The sequence below is a fragment of the Pterocles gutturalis genome, unplaced genomic scaffold (genome assembly GCF_000699245.1).
Source record: "Pterocles gutturalis isolate BGI_N339 unplaced genomic scaffold, ASM69924v1 scaffold17373, whole genome shotgun sequence".
NCBI classification, from domain to species: Eukaryota; Metazoa; Chordata; class Aves; order Pterocliformes; family Pteroclidae; genus Pterocles; species Pterocles gutturalis.
Window position 1 is genome coordinate 1,828 of NW_010126044.1, and position 22,839 is coordinate 24,666.

The 22,839-nt window shown below is 40.2% G+C and overlaps 1 protein-coding gene across 1 annotated transcript in view; it reads left to right on the forward strand.

Moving 5' to 3' along the window:
* Positions 1 to 1,139: 1,139 nt before the first annotated feature.
* Positions 1,140 to 22,839, forward strand: part of LOC104460863 (triple functional domain protein-like) — a gene marked incomplete at both ends in the record, with an annotated part of 54,945 nt that continues 33,245 nt past the window's right edge. Inside the window, 5 exon segments of the mRNA XM_010078828.1 lie at positions 1,140 to 1,331; positions 11,230 to 11,399; positions 12,327 to 12,501; positions 19,476 to 19,671; positions 20,281 to 20,447. Of these exon segments, the coding sequence (XP_010077130.1) occupies positions 1,140 to 1,331; positions 11,230 to 11,399; positions 12,327 to 12,501; positions 19,476 to 19,671; positions 20,281 to 20,447 (900 nt within the window).

Sequence of the window (22,839 nt, forward strand, 5' to 3'; positions counted from 1 at the left end):
TGAGAAGGGCAGGCTTATGTTAATCTCTGACGGCTTTCCCAGGAAAACTAGGGAGGAGTTCTCTACCTCCCGATGCAATGCACATAGGCAAAATCAAGGAACAACATGGACTGAATTCCTTACATAAATAGATCATAATAAATGAAGGGTGAACTCCCCCCAAATATATGAAAGGTGCACTGAGTCATGTAATCTGTCCTGGGTTTGCCTGGTAATTTACTTGAGACCCTGGAGGTGAGCTCTTATTTTCCGCCTCTTAGTTGAGTTTTAGGGCCAGGCTGGGATTTAACTTTTGTGGATATGATAATGTTAATTAGAGGTGTGATATTATGTTTATGGCTAAGAAAAGTACATTTGCATAGGCTTAATTTATCTTGTCAAGCAATGTTTTTTTCTGATGTAATTGACATTAGGAGAAGATGGAAGGGCAGAAGGGAGAAGAGAAAGGTATAGTTTATATTGTAAAGAATATTTTTTTTTTCCAGTCAGTGGTGCAAACTTATCAGGAGACCTGATGTGGTGACATAAGCAAAGCTGCTTTTTGATGCAATTCTCTTAGAGGACTGCTGATCTGTATGTATTGTCCCAGTACGTCATAGGATTAACATTCCACTCTGACACTCAGCCATAGCTGACTTCTAAATCTTCCTCTGTTGCTGAGGTTTCACAAATGATAATCCACTTGACACAAGAATTTTGGATACCTCACTTCTGTAAGGACGGAGATAAATTTTCTTTTTCTGTGCCTGGTTACTTTCCGCTTTCCTGCTGTATGTGTGGATTTGATTTTAAACGTCTCTACCAGCAGCTAGGGCTTTCTCACCCCTCATAATACACATTTGAAAAGTCCTCTGGCCATGACTGTAGTGATTTTTCCGGTGTTGAAATAGACCAGTTCGCAAGTAATTAGACATTTAGGCTGATCTTTATTCTTGTTGTGAATATAAAATAATAATTCCAAGGAAGAATAAAAAGTATCTAGAAATATAACAAAATCTTTAGCAAGATTGTATGATACTGTGTTTAATAAAGAAGAAGGAAAAATACATTCCAAGGGCCTTTCTGTCCTTTTGTTTTCAGTAACAGAGCGGTTTTAAAATATACTGTTTTCTTTCATTTAATCCTGTATTTCTCTACAGAACACATATACCAATGCAGATAAGCTCCTAGAAGCAGCCGAACAGCTTGCTCAGACTGGGGAGTGTGACCCGGAGGAAATTTATCAAGCTGCACATCAGCTCGAAGACCGGATACAGGATTTTGTTAGGCGTGTGGAGCAACGCAAGATCCTGCTGGACATGTCTGTGTCGTTTCATACTCATGTTAAAGAGGTAAAAAACTGGTGCTGTGCCGTGATCATAATTTCAAGCCTTAAAACCGATATTGTCTAATGTTACTTTCATTGTTAGAACCATGACATAGGAAGTCATGAAACCCCTGTTGTACTGCGAGTTTTGGTTTGTAATTCATTGTGGATTGGGGGTTGTTTTGTTTATGGATTTTTTTAGGTTTGTATATATATATATATTTTATTTTTTTTTTTTTACTTTCACAAGGGAAGAGGGGAGGGTCAGATCAGAGAACTGATAACAGCTACAAGACAGCGTTGCTCGGGGGAGATACTGTGCACTTTTGTCTTTTTGGGGGTTTTGTTATCCAGACAGCTCTCCAGTGCAGTTAAATGAGTTGTCAGACACATGGTTAGACAGACATGGTTCAGGAGACTGAGACACATGGCAGAAGGACAAGGCTACTTAAAGCAACCCTGCTGCCCAGAAAGACTTTGTTTTCTTTCTGTGTTTTACACATGGCATTTTGATCTTCTAGATTGATGATTCTTCACAACCTGGGGAGCTTATCTGATCATTACATGATTTGCCTCATGTTTCCAATTACTAATCTCCTTCAAAGGTTGAACTCATACACCAGGAAAAAGAAAATTCGGCCAAACACACTTAATTTTTAGCCAGATCAGTCTTCTCCTCCTATTTGGAACACAGATTGTGCAAATTTATAAGGTCATGGGAGAGGGCAGAATAGGGTAGAGCAAGAATAAGGACTTCAGTAAGAGGTTTTGGTTAAAGGTAGTGGCAAATTTCGACAACTCTAGATTACTTGTTTTCTTGTTAGAGCTCCTATTAAATCTTCTCACTGCTCAAACTAGGTGAAAATATAAAAGGCTTCTGGATCACTGCATGTCAGAGTGTTTGTCTTCCTTTCCTTCACCCTACATTGAGAAATGGTCTGTTCAGTGGGGAAGTGTAGTGTTCAAAGTAGCTTCTTCAGCAAAACCTTGGAGAGGATAAGGGTGGGAGTTTTTTGTATGTGAAACATCTGCTTTGCACTTGAAACAAATGCACAAGGCAGTTGGTCTTTGAAGGAGGTCAGGACTGAATTACTTTTTAGCTCTAGACATGAGTACGTAGCTCCCCCATCAGTTTGCTGTTAGATGCTTCCTTGCTGATATTCTCCCAGGACTCTGCTGCTTTAAACAAAACATAAATGCTGTATCGTAAGCTATTCCTCGAGGGCAACTTTTTTGTTTCACTTTTCTCAAGCACACAGTGCTGTTCCATTACCTGTTGTGAAGCAATGGAACAGTCAGCTGCTGAAACATTTTCGTTGTTTCTTCATTACCTGTTTTTCTTAGCATCAAGAAGAGCAGCTGGAATGGTATTTAAATGGATACAGTTGGTTGTAGTGATGAAAGATGGATACTGTAAAAGGATTTGCAAGGAAAGGGCTTTACAAAATCAAAAAAACTGAAAGGCAGACTGATCTGTGAGTCACTGTTGAGTAATTCTGAGAGGCTGATCCAGATGTGCTGGAATGTTGCCACTGCTCCCCCAGATAATAATGTTTTATTGAAAAAAAAAATATATTCTGTATCTTGATTTATTTATTTGGGAAAATGGATATTATTGTGACCCTGTAAGGGCACACAGCTGTTACTATGGCAGCCTCTTTGCAGCCTGGACTTTGGGGGAGAGGTACTGTGGCTGATGTACACATGTTGATTTTTTTGTTTTTATTGTGTTGGCTAGCCTCTACCTTATAAAGTAAGGAAAATTTAAAAGAGGACTTATTTATGTAAGCAAGACTATATTTTTATTTATTTGCATTCTACTGGAAAATATAGATGAGAGAGCAAGGCAGGTGGTTCATATTTACTAGACTAGTCCTTTGGTTAAGGTGCAAAGAAATAGCAAGCTCAAAGCTGTCTTGTGCTTTCTTTATTCTGATCTGTTTTCAGGAGCATGTTGTTTGTTATCAAACATGCATGTGGAGTGCTGAGAAGGCATCACAAAGCAGATGGAAGATAAAAATGCCCTAAACCTGAAAGTCATCCATGCTTTCTTTGTTGGCAGGAGGATTGCGTTTCTCCTGCAGGATGTGGGAAGTCGTTGAATAAATTAGAGCATACCTGTAAGCACATAACCTTTCTGCTGTATGGTGGAATGAAGAAATCAATGTGCATGTTTAGCTGGTGAAGAGAGAAGTTCAAGCAGTAGGGTAATATGCTAGTTGTAGAAATGGAAAGAGATGTTTCAGTTGTTTAAAAACAAAAAGCCGAAACAAACCATACCAAAACAAACCCCAAAACACCACCAACATGTTTTGCCCTTCAGGTATTCAGGGTGAATTTTGTTTCTTGGGGTGTTTTTGTGGTCTAAAAAATAGGCATGAAGAATAAAAGCCCTGTTTGTGTGTGACAGTTTGAAGGGAGCCACGGAGCTGAGAAAACCTGGTAATCTGAGTTGTTAGCTGTTTTGAGGCTTTGAAATCTGGCTCCAATATCCATCCAATCTCTTGATTTTTTCAAGTAGGATGTTTTGTTGTATTTTTTCTTTTCCCCAGAAATACTTCACGTTGAATGAATGCTCCTCATCTGGATGAAAGCATTCCAATACTTTTTCTCCCCTGTAGCTGTACATAACCTTTATACTTCACACAGAATTTGCCTGCAACTTTTCCCAGCTTCTGTGGGAAGCATCAGGCCTGCAGTGTCTGTGCAGTCCTGTTACTCTGTTCACACTTAGTAAATCAGCACAGTTTCTGCTTTCAGAAAAAGTGTGCTTGCCACAGAAGCAATAGATCGGCTTGACACATCCTGGAGGTAATTGACTTTTGCTGTACCTGTGTACAAAGCAGCTGTGTAGTATGTGTGCAGCAGCCTGTTACGATGCACACTGGAAATGCTGGCTGTCTTTAACATTTCCTGAAGTTCTGTAGCCAGATAGTTACAAGCTGGTAGACCTCCCTGTAACTTACAAACATCAGAAAACAACATATAGGTTCCGAGACTCCGAGTAGACTAACCTCAATAGACCACATTTCTTGTTGGGGGAAAAAAAAAGATGTGTTCAGGGAAGCCAGAAATATGATGTTATGTAACGGTATTGCCATTACTCATTTTGCTTAATGGTGACTCAAGAAAATCAGTTGCTTGCTATATATATAAATTGTGATTCCATGCTGTTACGTTATTACTAGTTTTAAGTTTGTAAGGTTGTGAATATTGATTTTTAGCTCCCATGCAAACAGTGAAAAATTTCAATCTGTAAGCCAAATCTTTTAGTACTGAACTTAAGCCATGCACTGTCAAGCTTTAAAAGTGTTTGGGACCATAAATATCCCTATCAGAATATTTGCATTAGAAGTACTATGTCCTGGCAGGTTCCCAGCCTGAGGATGGATAAAATGCAACTGAACATATGAAACAGTTGTCCATTGCAAGACAGTGAGTCCTTTATGGCTTTTGTGCCTTTTGACATTTAATAGTATGGGGAGGGACAAGGTGAGAAAAAATTGCACAGATAAAAGATATGTTTCCTGCATAAATGCCTATCGTAAAAGGTTGTGTGTAAAACATAGGAGCAAGAGTCAAAGTAGTCATTGCTGCGAAATCTGTCACCAAGTAGAGATGAACAGGATTTTGGTGTAAATTCAAATTCTTCCATACACATACACGCAGACACACATGCATACACACTCTCTCTGAAATGATTCCCTTAGCGTCTATGAGTGGAAGACTGAAATCCTGGCCAAGCCAGGTGTTTGTAGTAGTGCCAAAGTAGAGCAACAGATATTTTCCTAACTGGAGTCAAGTGTGGGAATACAGATCAGGGATGAATGTACATGGAAGAGAATGATCTCTTAAGAGCCTGTTGTCTTTTTTATGTAACATTTTGTGTGTATTCTGACGAACTGATTATAAAATAGCTCAGAGCCCTTCTTATGTATACACAATATGCTTAATGGTGTTACTAGATGTTTCTTTTGGGTTTTTTTTTGTCTTACTCAAGCTAAACTTTATACCAGAATAGACCGAGGTCGAAACAAATAAAAAGGAAGTAGAATTGGCTAAGATTTCAGATACAAAACCTCACTGTTCCTGAACAAAACTAAAGAAACATCGGTCTGTGAAAGCTGTTGAAGGAAGGTGGCATTGTTTCGAGGGTGCCAGTGCATAGGAAGGCTGAAGAGGCCTTGCTCTGGCCTTAAGGCTGCTGATTCATTCATATCTAGCTATGAGGCATGTGTATTTGGTTCAAAAAAGCTTGTTGATAATGGTCTTACTTTGTCTTATAACTCACTACCAACTTCTTTGCATTTTCCGGTATGGAAGGGTGTCCATCTGTGCAGCTGTTCATTTGTTTCATCACAGGGTAGACCTTGAGGTGACAGACTTGCTCTTCTGGTTGCCTGTCACTCTTCAGTATTTGAGTCTTCTGTGCTGGTTGTCTACAGCTTACACGTGGATGTCTTAATACGGCTGCTCTCTCATCTTTGTGCCTTTTCTAGGCAGCAGAGCAGCTTTTGGATGCCCCCATCAAAGTGTGAAGTCTCTGTCCCTTGGGCTTTTGTGTGTGTCTAATATTTGTATTATGTCATTATGGCACGACAATCCTCAGTGTGACGGGTCTGGCAAAATGTATAAAGTACAGTCTCTGATCAGTATTTTGATATGCTAGTCATCTTGAATCTGAGAGTTGAGGACAGTTTTAAAATCTGAAGTAAGAGAAACATTCAGTAGAAGCATGCTGAAGTGTGTTGTGATTTACTGGTTTGGTAGGACTGTAATCCAGATACCCACCACAAATTTTCTCTCTTGAATTTTTTCTATACTTTGCTTTATAGAAGGGACCAAATTTGTATCCCAGCTTTACTGAAATGGCACTAACTGCTTGAGAGAAGTGAGGCTGAAATAGGCCTTTAAGCTGTGTGAAGCTATGATACAGACATTTTTTCTTGTTCAGTTAAGAAATGGGATGAATGCTAACAGGGTGCTAGTAGTTGATGTAATTTTAGCAAGATGTGAGAAAGTTGGTTTTGCTTCAAGGATGAATGTATTCTGAGTAGGAAATTGATTCAATTATAATTGTAACTAGATGGGAATATTTGAAGCTTTTAAAGATAATTAAATCTAATTTTCAAAAAATATGCATGCATTTAGTATCTTAAATGTCACTGAAAGAGCCTGGAAGACAAACCCCTGGGTTTTTAACATCTTATGGTTTTGTTGGTTTTTTTAAAAAATGCAGTTTTTGTCCACTGCATGTCATAGAATCATAGAATCATGGAATGGTTTGGGTTGGAAAGGACTCTAAAGATCAAGTTCCAACCCCCCTGCCATGGGCAGGGATACCTCCCACTAGCCCAGATTGCCCAAAGCCTCATCCAGCCTGGCCTTGAACCCCTCCAGGGGTGGGGCATCCACAGCTTCTCTGGGCAACCTGTTCCAATGCCTCACCACCCTCACAGTGAAAATTTTCTTCCTAATGTCTAGTCTAAATCTGCCCTCATTCAGTTTATACCCATTACCCCTTGTCCTATCACTACACTCCCTGATAAAAGAGTGTTTCCCCATCTCTCCTGTAGGCCCCCTTCAGGTCTGAAGGTCTGTCCTGAAAGCCAAAGCTTACAGGCAGACACACATACATCAGCCCTCTTCTATGCCCAGATTGTCTTGTTAGGGAATGCTATTGCAACATTTGGCCCTGTACAAATAATAGCTCCTGCAGCAACTGTGTGTGTGGTGATACACATACTGCAACTCTGCTGCACGGCAGGGACAGAAAAGAGGAATTGGCAGTTTTTAAATGCAGAAACTGTGTGCCTTTCTTTGTCTTACCCTGCTGAAAAGACTGATCGCGTATCCAAACCCCATTATTATAAAAATGCAAAATAAAATAAATTGCAAAATAGAGTGACAGGTATTTTACCTTAATAAAATAACTGTTTCCCGCTCTATATTGTCTATACTTTGGAAGGTATTTACTCAAAACTAATTGTTCTCCAATTATATTTGGCAAAATACTGTAAAGTCTTATTTAGTTGCAGTCTTTCAGGAGATTGCAGGGATGGGACGTAAATGGATAGAGGCCCGTGATGGAAACACTGAAACTTCCAGGATGTTGCAGACAATTAAAATAATACCATCTCAGTGACTAATGGCATGCTCCCAAGAACTGAGGAAAGAGGTAGCACAGGATGCAGGCTCATTCAAGCAGATGTTTCTTGGTCTGTGCTATATTTAGATGAAGAAAAAAATCTGCTGGGTGAAACATTTGCCTGTCAGGGATTCAGAATTTTATTTCTCTCTCCAATTTTAGTTCTGATAAGATGTGAAAAGCAGATGAAAAAAGAAGAGCCTCCTTCTGTGACTGGATTGAGTTATTTATACAGTTTTCTCACTGTACGTTAGAGCTGTCTTGCTGCTGGATAAAATTCTTACTGAGGTCACAGGACTCAGTCATTTGTTTAAGGATATTCGTGCTGCTTCTTTTACAGAGAATAGAAAAAAATATACCTGGAAGTTGCTCAAAAGTTTACACCGAGAGAAGGTTAATAGTTTTATAATGATGAGTTTGTTTGGGGTTTTTTCGCCACCGGATTTTTGTTGCCAAGCTCTCTTTTATGGAATAAAGCGTTACCTCAGAAAATCACTGCACTGTAAAATCTGTAATTCTGCACTGCTGAACATGTGTGGGTAAGCTCCAGTCTGTTCACCCCCCACTGTAAACTGTTTGCTTTCTTTTGGCTTTGCTGTGCAACCTTGTACTGTCTTTATCCCTAGTTTTGTATCCAAAACAAAGGTAATTTATGTAATTTCTAGTATATCCAGTGCTCATTCTGGTTTTAAAGCTGTATACAAGCCAGCTGGCTATTGCCACTCATTATGAATTAAACTCTCAATAAATTGCATGAATTTCTATCCAGCTTTAGTAACCTGGCAACTCTGTTCATCTGTGTTGACTTTATTCTAACTTTTGTGTATAAACATGGAGATTATTTGGGGGGGGGAAGCTGTTTGTCAGAAACCTTGCAGAAAAGTCTAAAAGCTTGTTTGCTAATATATTAGAGTAACTTTCGCTACGGAAGTGTCACAGAGCTGTTCAGTCACTTCAGAAATGGCTTAAGTTCTTCCACTTTCAACAGCATATAAATCACAGCTGGACAAGTAATGCATACTGATTGCTATCCTTCTCCTTCTGCACATCTGTAAAATGTTTTTCTTTCCTAAGCAGTGGGTGATTCAGCTAATGAACTAGGCAAATCCAGTGTATTTTTGAGCCCTTTGGTACCTTGGGGGCAAGATACCGTGTTTATAGTCATGCTGTGCTGACCAGGCACGAAGCCAGTCAGCGTAGCACACTGTTGTGCTAGCACCCATGTCTTTCTGCTCTAGGCAGGTGGTGTTGCTTTGAACTGGCTGCGCAGAGGGAGGGGTCTGCTTGCTCTGTGTGGGCTTGGTCTCCAGCATCCAGGGTGAGATTTAAGGGAAATATTTCTGCATGCAGTACATCACCAGCACAAAGCATAAAAGTTTCATTGCTCCTGCCAGGTCCTCTCCACCCAGTTACAAAAGTGGCTGAAGCATATGTGAAGAATTGCAGAGGTGAAGCGTCCCTTGTACAGGTGTGACGCAGCTGAGATGCGAAAGATGGATTGGAAAAAATTGAAGTGGTTCTCAGACCTGCCTTTTGAGCCACAGTGCAGGTGCTTGTAAGGGAGCCAAGGGGCAACTTGATATAGTCCAAGAGACTAAAAATGGCTTTAATTCCAGTTTGTCTGTAATAAACATCTCTGAAAATTGGCTCCTTTACCATTAGAATAAGTATGAGGTAGAACTCTTCCATCTAGCACCAAACACGAGATCTGCAGTCAGCAACAAAGTGTTACTCTCAAATGAATACATTTGCACAAGTTACAAGCTGCGCTGTTTGTGTGTACACACCAGCTCGCTTGGAAGAGCTCTTATACATTGCCCTGTTGCTACGGTTCAGGCATAAACTTCTTAAGCTAAGAGAGGAATAAAAAAGCATGTCCTCTTGGGCCTTCAAACCCAAGTAAAGTTTTCAGGTGGTATTGTGAGGCTTCTTGCTCATAAGTTTAATTTGTCTCAAAGTGAAATTTGCATTACTAAGTATGCATTTGGGGAAAAAAAAATTTGGATACTGCATTGGGTTATGCTGGAATGAATGTTGACGAGTGCTTTTGACCCACTTCCGAAGTTCTTTTCATTCGTACTCCTTTTAATAAGAAAGAGCGTTGTGGCTTGAGCTTGTAGTGTTTGCAGCTATGGAGTTGCATTCAAATCTGTGACAGGCATTGTCTTTGAAGCATATGAGCAGTCAGAATAGCAGTGTATGAATAGGCAGTTCCGTTTGGTGAGGGGGAGCGTAGTTGATTTGTAGAAAAGAGTCTGCTTAAACGTCATTAATTCTTCCCAATTCGGAAAATTTAGCCTATAGCTTGGTTAACTCAAAACCTACTGTAAGGCTCTAAGATATAAAACCTAGCATTTGGTGTTAAAATAAAGCTTCAAAGGAACCAATTAATCAAGATCTAGAATCCTTCATTGAATTTTCTATTTTAATGTAGCTCCATTGGTAGTTAGGGAACCTTTATGATCAGAACACTACAAAATCAGCAGCATGAAGTAGGTATTTCTGTAGCAAATGTTATGCAAAGAAAGAAAACATCTGTTCTTCTCTTTCGAAATTAAGCCAGTTTTGATTACTTTCTTTCTGTACTTATGTTGACCTTTTAATTTAGGTTCAAAGATAATAAAGCCTATTTGTGTCTCTAAAATGTATAAAGGCAGAGATTAAAATGTAAAGATCTTGATACTTTCAGTCAGAACAGAGTTAGTCCTTCAGGATAAAAACCAAACTGTAATCCTTGTTCTTGGAATCGCAGGGTGTGGGATGTTGATGGTAAAAGAGGAGGGACGTGGTTTGAATGCCTCCTGCGAGAGGAGCTGTTTCCTCATGCTGTTAGCGCTGCTCTCAGGAGTGCCGCAGGAGTCAGCCGCGCTCCCACTCTTCAAGCGGTGCTTTTACCAGTTGCACAAGAGATGGCTGGTGGTTTGTTGATGAGTAATTTTCACACAGAGCTTAGGATGCAACAGCTTGCCTCATGAAATTGTGGAAGAGAGCACAGTAGGGTTCAAGTGACCAGTAGTGATACCGGACTAGCATATACCTAGAGATTTTTCCATAAGCTGCAATGCACAGGCAGTTCTGAACAGGAATACATGCATGTGTTAAGTAGCAGGGGAAAATGTTGAATTAACTGGTGGAATTACTTGTGATAATTTTTATTGTAATAGTGTGAAATTGACATCAAGAGGGTAAATACCATAGCTATAGAGATCGTGATAGAAAAACTACTTCTCGCATCTGATTTCTGTCTGTATTTTGTTTTCTGAAATGCCTTTTTCTTTCTCTTTTTTGAAGGCCACTGAAAACTGTTATCTGTATGCACGTGTCAGCCTGGCAGTGTAAATTTGATGGTGGCTACAATACATCTCCCTTCCTTCCTTCCTTCCTTCCTCCTTTCTCTCAGGGAGTGTTACCATAGCATTTCCCTCCCAGGGACTCTTTCGCAGAGCTGCAGATGGGATTCTTGCTATGAACTCTGTGCCGCTCAATCAGATACACTCAGTACTGTAGAAGGAAAATGGGAAAGAAAGGGTGACTTAGCAACACGGATAAAGCTTTCCTGGTATTTCCAAGAATCAAAAACCTTATTTGAAACAACGGCTTATTTTTATTAAATTGAGGATGGAATTTTTCTATGAAGAGAAACAAATCCTGTTTCCTCCTCCCCCATCCCCTCCCCCTTCAGTCTGTTTTCTCTTGTCCAGGAAGATTGATTTGGAATAGTGACTGCCCGATCCTGGAGTTTACCCTTCTGTTTTTTTTCCCCCCTCTCCTTTAGCTGTGGACATGGCTTGAAGAGTTACAGAAAGAACTGCTTGATGATGTCTATGCTGAGTCTGTGGAGGCTGTCCAAGACCTGATTAAACGTTTTGGTCAACAACAACAGACCACTCTGCAGGTTACAGTCAATGTCATAAAAGAAGGTGAAGATCTTATACAGCAACTAAGGTAAAACAAACTTTTTAAAAATCTCTTCTGGTGTACATCCAATACTCTGGGAAGCTCTTTCTGTTTTGAGAGTAGATATGATGACTACAAGATAAGACCTATAAATAAAACTTGTAAATATTAGTACCACAATGATGTTTCTTGCTGAACTGATGGTCTCTAACCCTCTGTTTACAGGAAGCTCAGCTTATAAACACTACCTCCACAAGAAGGAGATTTTGTTTACATAAGCTACCTTTGTGATGGGAGCAATTGTATGTCTTTGTGGTCTGACAAGCAGGGCTCTGTAGCGTTCTGAGTTCTAAGTAGCAGCATTTTTCTAAAGAGACACTTGAAATTGTTTTGCACACTGATAAGTAACTTCACTGTAGTAAAGACCATCAGTTTGCAGTCCATTTCATCCAGTAACAATCTAAATAAATTTGGGCTCCAGCTGCACTGCTGCATGTCTCTTTTGCTGCAGGAGCTGATATTATCATACCTGAATTTGCAGGTTTTATACTAAAGTAAAAGAATTTTTAAAATGATAATATTTTTCTTTTTCTTTATTGCCAGGAAGGTTCAGTAAAGCAAATAGTTATCACATGCCACTTCCTTTTCAAAATATAAGGGTTTGTCTCTGGTTTTAAATTCTATTCTTCCTGTAAACAGAATGTCCTTGAATGTTGAATTAATAAAAAAATGAAAGTAATTTAATTTCCTAGTGCTTTTTAAAGTAATAAAACATAATTTAGACTTTTATTAACAAAGATGTACAGACTTAGCTTTCATGTAATATAACTTGCACTGGACTTATGTGAAACATTCTTACATTTTGTGGTGTTGGATAGCATCCAAATTGTACATTTTGTGTTTTTTTTTTTTCAATAATACTCTTTTTTCTTTCTTTTTTCCTCTTCCTCTTCCCCTTCTCTCTGCTTTGAATAGGGATTCTGCCATTTCTAGTAACAAGACCCCCCATAATAGCTCCATCAACCACATAGAGACAGTCCTGCAGCAGCTGGATGAGGCCCAGTCTCAGATGGAGGAGCTTTTTCAAGAACGCAAGATCAAGCTTGAGCTGTTTCTACAGCTCCGCATATTTGAAAGAGATGCAATAGATGTGAGTATCTGCTCTTGGAGTTGCACTGTACTTACTTCTCCTCTCATGTAAGAACATTCATGCTGAGATGGTTGTGTAGTTGCATTGGCATGTAGCTCAGATGACTGATAGACTTAGTTCATACCTGAACTAAGGCTTTTGTTTTGTATGTGAAAGTGTCAGGAGAGTGCAGAGCTGAGCTTTTTGATATTAACTCCAGCTCTGATTGGCTCCCAGTATGTCTTCAAGCAAGCATCTTGTAAAATCGTAATGTACCAGTTGCTTTATCTGGTAAATTTGGTTTGAATATCAACCTACCTTGATGTGACTAGTATGCTTACAGTTAATACGAATAAGACTTGAAAGGTGGTTTAGTGCAAACCCTCTAAACTGTTGCTTTGTAGTAACACCCCTCTTTCTTTTACAATTCAGCAGTCTCTTTTCAGTTGACAGCTACAACTGGTGCTTGGAATTCTGTTTTAATCTTTGGGGATGTTGTATGAGCTGTCTTTTTTTAAATAAGATTATTTTCCACCTCTGAAAATAACACAAAAGGAGTTGTAGTGCCACACTCTTGCAAAGCTTCAAGTTATGAGATTATCCGAATCTTGGAGGAGGCTTACAATTTATGTAGGGGCATGCATACAAACAGACATGAAACTCTATATGGAGCTTAGGTTAATAGAATTGCGTTACAAAGCTTCAGCTAGGTTGATCGTATGACTTCTGTAAAACCACCAGCACTGTACACAGTGACTGAAACTGAGTTGGTGCCTCAAAAGATTCAGGGTTATCCGTTGGTAAATGATCCCGTTTGAGTATATAAATGGCTTATCTCAAGACTCTGGCAACTGGGAGTTAAAGTCAAAATTTTACCCCTTTACTTCTACATAGTAAAAGCTGCAACTGTTAGTTAGGTAGGAACGGTGTAAGGGCAAAGAGGCAGTTGTCAGAAGTGATAGCTTCTCGGGTGTTTTTGTTTTCCTAAAATGAGGCTTAGATATCAGTGCTGCTAAGCACATTATTACGAGCAATGTAGGAGTAGGCAGACACAGTTCCTTGATCCCATAGAGGAAGTGAGACTGTGTGCTCTGCAGTAATAACGATTCTGGTGTAAAGGAGGACCAAGAAGGTTCTCTATTTTGCAGTTCAATCTCAGGAGGTGGAACTATTCTGCAGGGAGTTTGCCACTTTCATTATGTGAGAGTAGCTGTCTTGAGTATGCAAGGGAAAAGCTTGGCAGAATTGTCATTGTAATCATTAAATGGATGACTGATATATGTGAAGGAACACAGAAGGTATCCCCTTTTATAGGACTGTGAGCAGTTTTACAGTCTCTGCAGAAGTGATCTGCAGTGCTCAATGGGGTTTGTGTGATGTTCTTGGAACACTTTTGTTGAGGAAATGGCAGCCGTGGGGGGTAAGGCATATACCAAGAAAATTAATGGAAAAATTAGTTAAAGGTTTGAGTGAAGTTCATGATTAAGGTGATCGCTCTCTGCTGTAGGTTACCTAAACCAGTATTCTACAATAGCAGAAGGCTGGTTACAGGAGCCCAGCTTTGCAGATGTGTTCTAGTTCTTCAGTGCAGGATAGCATCTGTATAGATAGTAGTACTTTGATGTACGTTGTTTGGTGACGGCCATAGGCTTTTGCAGTGGAAAGCCGCATATCCTAACTTGAGAGATCTTGCGTTTTCTGAAGCTGACACTTGGCATGCTTTACATTTTGGCACATAAAACATAAAGCAAAGTACCAATTACCTTGTTGAAAGAGTTGGTGGTTTTTGTTTATATGGCTTGGAAACAAAAATCATGCTAATTTAAGATTGCCAAGGAGCCCTCCAGGGAACAAAATGACCCTGTCTGCAGACCATCTTCAGCAAAATGTTGATTGCTTTGCTGTCTTTGCACCACGTCCTCTCTCTGCTTCCTCAGCAAAGCATGGTTCTCTTTTCCCTCTCCTTGAAGGCAGACATCTGTTCAGAAACTTCCGGGAAGAAAATGCAGGGACTAGTTCCAGCTCAGTTGTTTGAAAGCAGAAGCTCGTCTGAAGTAGTGTGATAGTGAGGAGGAGCCAGATGCCAGCTAGGAGCTTGCAGACCTTGTTTTGACCTCCTCCTTTGTCCTGGATTTTGTGTGACTGACCCAGTCAATTAAGACTTGGCTGTAGGGGCAGTTCATTCAGGGGAGCATCCTGTGAGGACAGTTTTTCTGGAAGACAAGTGGTGTTTCTAGCTTGTCTTACTGCTTGCAAAATAGCACTGGCTAAAATGGGACAAAGGGTTCCCCTAGCACTGCAAGATCATACTGTGCAGCTGTGCCTCTGGGGACAGCGGTGAGATTTGCTGGCAGGATTAGTCCTCCACTTCTTGTCCTTACTCTTCCCTTGTTATTCGCTGACAAAATACTGTTTCTTCTAGTTGCTGTCTTTTATCCTGCAACTTTTCAGATTCTCCTGCTCCTCTGAAATTGCTGTAACTGCAGCAATGTTTCTTCTTTGCCCCTGGCTCTTGGCATATAAACTTGACCTCTCTATCCTCAGTAGGTATTTAAGTGCCATTGGTTGTGAGCGATTGAAGCATTCTGTTGCGAATGCCTGTATTACCTAAAGGCCAGAAGGAGCAAAATGTATGTGAGGAGTCCCTTGCTAGGGTTATTAGTAGTAGCATAAGGAAGATATGTATGGATGTCCTGGGTTCAGCTGAGACAGAGTTAACTTTCTTCGTAAGAGCTAGTAAGAGGCTGTGTTTTGGATTTGTGCTGAGCAGAAAGTGGTGTCTACAGTTGTTGCGAGGACATTCAAGATCGTTTTAGCTTCTCTGCTGGGCCAGTGTCTGCTGGTGCAGGAGAAGCTGGGAGGGAACACAGCCCAATTGCTAGCCTGGGTTTTGATCTTAGGTTTGGGATTGAGACCCAAAGAGGCCAATAGTCTATTCCATATCATGCACATCATGCCCAGTATATAGAGGAGGGCCTCTTTTGGTTCCGGATCCTTTCTTGCTCCGGGTCAGCCCTCTTTTCAGGTCAGCTCTCTCGGGGTGGTCCCTCTCGCTGGGTCATCTTCCTCCCTTAGCCAGCTCTCAATCTGGGACACTTGGGCTCTTATCTCTGTTGGGAGAGTGCAGTTTTGGGACTCTCCCTGCTCTGGGATTGTTAGCCGGAAACTGGCTGAGTCTTGGTCATCGGTTGGTGAGCAGTATCGCTGTGTATCACTCATTTGTATATTTGTATATATTATTATTTTCAATATTACTGTTGTTTAGTTATTAAATCATTCTTATCTCAACCCATGAATCTTCTTTCTCCTTAACCCTTTAATTCTCTCCCCCATCCCTGTGAGGGAGGGGGGAGTGAGGGAGCAGTTGTATGGAGTTGGCTCCCAGCCAAGGGTAAACCCATCACAATGGACCTAGGCAGTGGGAAGGTAACACTGGCAGCAACCTACGCAGCCTGAAATGTCTGTGTCTCATCTGTGTCTGTGCATTTTTGCTTGTCTGTAGCTTAAATGCCTCTAGGCCTATGTCAGGGCTCCACACAATGCATACCATGCACTTTTCAACTCACAGCTTTATCTCAACTCTATTTTTGGACCATGCTTACAAGATGCCTGTTAAGTCATACAGCTGAAAAGGCAAGGATGCAAAGTGCTGGATCACAGACACCTAACTCTTCTTCCTTTCCCATTTTTTCTTTTCTTTCTCCCCAGCACATAATATTTTCCATGTCCTGGTTAGCACTCAGTTGGTACAAGGAATACTAGTTAGACCCTTCTGAGAAGAGACCTGTGGTTCTTTATTTCTTTCCCACTCAGCACAAAAGCATCAACATCCTTTCTGCGCTATAGCCTGCCTTGTGTCCTGTCAGTGTTACCTTTATGTTTGTTAAAACCTAGGAGTTGTCAGGCAGCTCAGAGTCTGCACTAGGAACTTTCTGAACACATGCCATGGTAAGTAGGTACTCTGTGTTTGTTCTGGGTTGTCCATTTCCTGACAGTGGTATTAATTTGTGATTCAGTCAAGTTAGATGTCTGTTAGTCATTCGTCTTTGTTCTGTGTAATGCTAAGTGTCTTGACAAAGCTTTAAAATAGGAGCCTACTCACTCTAAAAGTGAAGCAGAACTTCAGGGGAAGCCTTGAAGAGTGTGGGCAGAGAGTGCTTAATGCATGTTATTTTTGTTTTAACTCTGCCCTCGGTGCATTTCAGATTTGCACTCTGGGTGCAATGGCTGAAATAGATCACCTGGAGCCACCCAGTTACTGCTGAAAAAATGTACGGATTACTGCCCTTGTTAGGAAGCCCGGCTGTGATGTGCACTGACTTCTTATCTTTTGAATGAATGTGGGACCATGCTAGCATTATTTCTTTATTTGAATTGCGGGCTTCCTAGCCTTTTAAATGGGACGGGGAATGTCTTGCTCTTGTACAGTGTTTCAGACTGCTTTAATCAACGTGGGCCATAATCTGAACTTCAGGGTTACGTGAAATAACATGGGAAAAAGTTTTAGTTCTTACTGTTCGTTGTTCTTTGGAGGCAGTTATCACTGAAACCTCTTGGCTGAGGTGACAGTGTTGATCTCCTAAAACTACCTGTCATTCACATCAGGCACAGTGAATTGCAGGACAGTCTGAGAGGGTGTAGTGACTACAATATACTAAACTGTTCCATTACTATAAAAATACTGACACTTAGCCACAGCAGTCTCCCATGGTGAGCTTATGGTGTTCATTGCTTTATTTCCACTCAGTTTAATAGGAAGAGAAGTAAGGTTTTGGCATCTGTCCTGAAGGGAGATGCACTGGCTTTTTTTTTTTTTTTTTTTTAATAACAGTGGCACAAATGTGCCACATTAACTCAATCCACTTTTTAATGGTATCTAGAAATATGATGTTTTGATGGCAGACTTTCACAGTGTTCTTTAACACTCAGATTTCTCAGTTTGATTAAGTCTAACTACAATTACTTCTTACTAATGTTGTTAACTGAACTAGATGGAAAGAGGATAGTAAATCTGATTTGTCAGAGCTTCCATAGTGTGGTGGGTGGTTTGAAGAAACAAATGTTAGGTCACCTCTGCTGTTTTTAGTAGTGAATGAACCCAGAGTTTTGAAGATGAGCGGGGAAGAGCAGGTCTGAGGTGCTTGAGAGCAGAAAGGGGAGTTAGCTGGAAGTAAGCAATTTCTCAGGCTGGACTGTCAGAAGACTTGGTGTTTGGGAAATATTTCAGGTCAGTTAAAAGGAGATGAAGAGTAGAGAGGGATGTTGAGACATGTTGGGCATGGACCAAGTAAAAGGGAAACAAAGGGAATTTGGAAAGGGTTTTGTGGTAGGGGAAACTTGTGTGTATGTGTTTTGAGAGAAGAAACCACTCATAATGCATAAATAGATTGTGTGTGTAATATTTAGAGCACATGGAGGAGAAAGGAAGGAAGCTTTAAGCAGTGGCTAAAAAGGCCTTGTCTTGTATATCTTCCTGCAGTGCTTGTCCATCAGCTTTTCTGTTTTCAGTGTTACCCTTGAAACATGAGTTTCTGCCTGTTTTCACTTTGGTAGAGCTAGCTGATTGGGGTTAGGTGTCTCCCGTCATGGCATGATGCAAAACTTAAATACTTGGTGAATCAAGTAAAATTTTTGCAGAACACCTTTCAAACAGGGAGTAAACTCACTGATGCCACAATTTAAAAAATAATTGCTTGATGTGTCCATTGTTTATGGTGTCATGTGAGTAGGATGGAAACAAGCCTTCAAGAAAGATTGTATCTGGCTACAGAAACTTTATCCAGATGATTTAACTTTACTTTCTCCTCAATTCTGCTTTTTCTACAAGGCTTGTTTTCCTGGAATTTCTCTTGTAGTTTAGCTGTCTTGGTAACTTCACAGCTCTGATTAACCACTTGAAAAGTGTAGTGGCATTTTCCTTTGGCTGAAAACAAATTACTTTGGTTAAATATTTATGCACCTTTCCCAAGAACTGCAGTAGTTTGTGGCAAAACTCTGCTGAAAATTCTGGGAAAAAAAATCATTACAGGATTGAAGTGTGTCAAACAGAGCTCTTTGAAATAAGGAACTGATGCATCAAAACTGTGCCATAAGAGCTCAACCCACTTCCATCAGTGGGGATTGTAAGCATTATCTGCTAGACTTAAAAGCCATTTTGTATCCTGATTGAAATAAGTATTTTACATTTCAGCCGGGTTTTGGAATAAGATTTAGAAAATACACCTGTCTGGACAGACAAGGAGGTCTTACTGTTGTGATACATGTTTTCTGTAGTTACCCTTCTCTGGACATCTTATGGCTGAAAGTAAAAGAACTAAAGTGTAAACTGAAGTATAGCAGAATGATTTCAGCAAGTAAATTTAACTCTGATGTTACAGGAATACTGTGCTAAAGTAATACGTTTTGGTTTTGCTCCATTCACTAAGTACCCTGCCTTTTGTAACAAGTAGTGTTTCTCAGTTGTCTGGCAGAAGTTGAAGGTGCTCACAGAGCCTGACGCTTCTTGCTTACAGAGGGGTAGAGCTGGCTTTTCTGTAAAAGGGCTTGAGACTGGTGTAACTGAAAGCTAAGCTGCCACTTGATGTGTGGATTATTACTTGGTGCAGTCTGAAGAACTGAAAAGATGTTTTAGATCAATATTATCCTTCAAAAGTAGAGTTAAAAACATTTTAACTTCACCTGTTTCACGAGTGATATGGTGATGAAGGAGTACCTTAAACAAGGAAAGGGTACCTATAGTGTTACAGGCTTTGACAAGGCAAGCACTGGTTGAGGGAAGGCTGTTGTGGTTCTCAAAGAGATCCTTCAGGACTGCTTGCTGAAATTTAAAACCCATGCTGAAACAGCCCATGTCTGAACCACGGTGAACCTCATCAGTGAAGTCAGTCATCAATGAGCAATTCAAGTTCCTGACCTCCATTCTAAGTGCAGCATTGGAAGTAAACATACATTGTCTAATGGGTAAGTGAACATTGTCTTCCTCCTTTTCCCCCCAGATAATTTCAGACCTCGAGTCTTGGAATGATGAGCTCTCTCAGCAGATGAATGACTTTGACACTGAAGATCTTACAATAGCAGAACAGAGACTCCAGCATCATGCAGACAAAGCCCTGACCATGAATAACTTGACCTTTGATGTCATCCACCAAGGGCAGGATCTGCTGCAGTATGTCAATGAAGTGCAGGCATCTGGTAAGATGGCTCCTTCGTGCTATTCTGGGCAATGGCTTTGTAAGACTTATCCAGCTGTCTCTCCAAGGCGTGTGTGAAAATGAGAGAGGTGCTGATTGGCTGTAAATTGGAGATGTGGACTTTTTTTTTTCTTTTTTACTCAAATCGTTTTTGTTCATGATAGTATGTTGTCATTAGGGCACGTAATTTTTATCTAAGACTTGGCAACACCTGAAAATGTTTAGGATTTTAAGAAGCAGATTCCACTAAGGAAGTCAGTGAAGTTAGAGTGAATAGCAGGGAGTTAATTTTATAGTTAATTGGAGCAATGCAGTCAAGCCAAAATTTTCAGCTTTCAATACCAAGTCTTTGGTTTTGGTTTCTTATACCCCTTCACTTGAAGTTTTTAACTGTATACAGTCAGCCGAGGTGAATCTCAGACTTCTTTAAAAAAGAAAAGTTAATAATGCATTTTTAAAGAGTGCAAAAACTATGCTAATTTAAGCAAATGCTCTGAGGATTAAGTTGAACTTTGAGAAGGAACTGGAAAAGTAAGTATAAAACAGTGGAAACAGGCTGTTTGTCTTTGGAAGATTTGTAAGACTTTTATGAACAACTGGCTGATTACAGGTGTTGAGCTGCTTTGTGACAGAGACGTGGACATGGCAACGCGTGTCCAGGATCTGCTGGAGTTCCTCCACGAGAAGCAGCAGGAGCTGGACCTGGCAGCCGAGCAGCACCGCAAACACCTGGAGCAGTGCGTGCAGCTGCGGCACCTGCAGGCAGAGGTCAAGCAGGTACGCCTGGGCTCTGCCCCTCGCTGGGGTGCCGGCAGCCCCAGAGCCATGCCACACGTTTTGGAGAGGTCTGTTCCCATCAACAGAGGTGGAAAAGTAATTTCTGCTGTGTAAAGGCTAGCATTTGGAGGGAGGGACTTTCAACATCTAAGAAACTGCATCCTCTGTTAATATTGTGGATTATAATTTGCATTAACAGTCTGTGTTTCAGCCTGGATACAAGCCAAGTACTTGAAGTGTAGAGCAATTTGAACTTGTGTTAAGTAGTCCATACTTCTATCATCTGTATTCTGGTTAATAAAAACGTTCAGTGATATTCCCTGAACACTGACCTAATCTACAAATGGAGAGAACGTAATATCAGCAGGGTTTACTTTCCGGGAGAAGAAAAATGAAGTTTTGCTTTTCCTGGCAGTAATGTGGCAAGTTTTGATGTCCTTATCTGATAAACACTTAAACTTTTTGTGAATTTGAGATGCTGTGGGCAAAACCCCTGAAGTATGTGAAAGTTTAAAAAACAAACAAAGCACAATAGAGAGGTAAGAGTTTCTGATCTTGCTCACACTTGGCAGCATCACAGAAGTCTACTAGAGTCTGTTGTATTAGTATGTCACACAATGGTTCTCAATGCAACTTGTCCTTTTCCTGTTTGTCATGAGCTCTTACAAAAATTCATCTTCCTTCTGAGACTGTGAATGAGAGCTCCCAAGTTGCAAAGTAATATAAAAAGGGTCTAGTTAGCATAGGAGAGGTGAATAGAAGATTCCCAAAGTATTTCCAGGCAGTGGTTGGTTACTCTATAGTAGCAGACCCAAAGTTCCTTTGTGGTCTTGAATTCAAGGAATGCAAGGAACTGGTAGTGTCTGCTGTCAGTGCAATCAAAGCGTTAATCAAACATATGATCTTCTAGTTCAAGCCTTTCCATAGTCTACTGAACTGTCCTGTATCTGTCTTGGCACTTATTCATGTTCATAAATGCAAATGACAAATGACTCCTTTCACATGAGTAATGGTTGAGATAAAGTTATTACGGATCACTATGGATTCTGTACTCAGTTGCATACTGTCTCGAGGATGAAGGAAAAGAGTGCTCATTTGGAAAGGAAAAAACAAATGAAAAGGGGTGTGAATGCTAGCTGAGGCAGTCTCATCCCTGTGCGGTACAACATTGGGTTAGGATTGGATGGGTTAGTAAGGAAAAGAAATTGATGATTTCCATGATACTGAAATAATATTAAGTTACAGAATAGAGCATAGCACTTGGGTAATATTTCAAAGACACACTGTTGAATAGTTATTTATATTGGATGCTTCCACAGTAAAGTGAGTACCTTGCTCCATTAGCTTTCTTTGTATGCAAGTTAAATGTGACAAAAGAGAGATACATGTTTAAAATCTGTGTTTGCAGAACAAGTGTTCTGTATTTTGGCAGATACAAGCAAATGATGAACATTACGGATTGTAGACAAATATCCATGTTGAACTTAGTATGTGGTTTGTAGGTCATTCTGTACGATCCTGGTAACATTTCCAAACCACTGCTAGCCCTGATTGAAACTGAAGCTCAACTTTAGATTTTTAAGCACTGAAAAAAACGGGTTCATCCTGCAATAAAGGTATAGGTAGTATACTATCCTAGATAGCTGCCTTTTTTTTAGTAGACTGTAATTTTGGAGAAAAAATTGATTCTGTTTATATTCCTAGTACATGTGTCTGCTGAGTTGGATTTTATGCTGAATTAAATGCTGTAATAGATGAGAATTTTCAAACAAATTTACAGAGCTGACAGAATATTCATGGATTACAAACTCCTTTTCCAGATTTTCATTGTACAGATTAAGCTGCAATACTTCCCCAGCCTAACAGCCTAAAAATTGAGTGGAACTAAAACTGAATGTTATATTGTCTCATAGGATTTGTTTCAATCCCCTTTGGAAAGCTTTGGGGCTAGTAACTTTTAGTTTTGTGATTTCAGTTGCCTTTTCAGAAAACCACATCTAATTTATTTTAGTTTTTACTAAATACCAGGAAACATGATCTTCTCCTGTTTCCTCTGCACTGGGAAAAACTTCATAGCTCAGCAGGTCACAGCAGGTGCTTTATCTGATAGTAAAATGACACAGTAAACCTCCTCTTCAGTCTGTTCTGTTTGTATTTTGTTGCCTGAAGCAGTGAACACATGGTTTTCTGGTTCAATTACTGTGATTTTCTGCCATAGACTGGAATACTGCAGGAATTTTTCCATAGGGCTCATCTCTCAGATTACTGTAATGGAGACCAGTAAGCTGTCTTCTGGCTTAGTTTTTTAGTTAAATACTTGCCAGGAGTCTTTACAGTATTAGGTAGGGGAACTTCAAGTTTAGTGAATTCTTATCAAATAAGCACAGAAAGC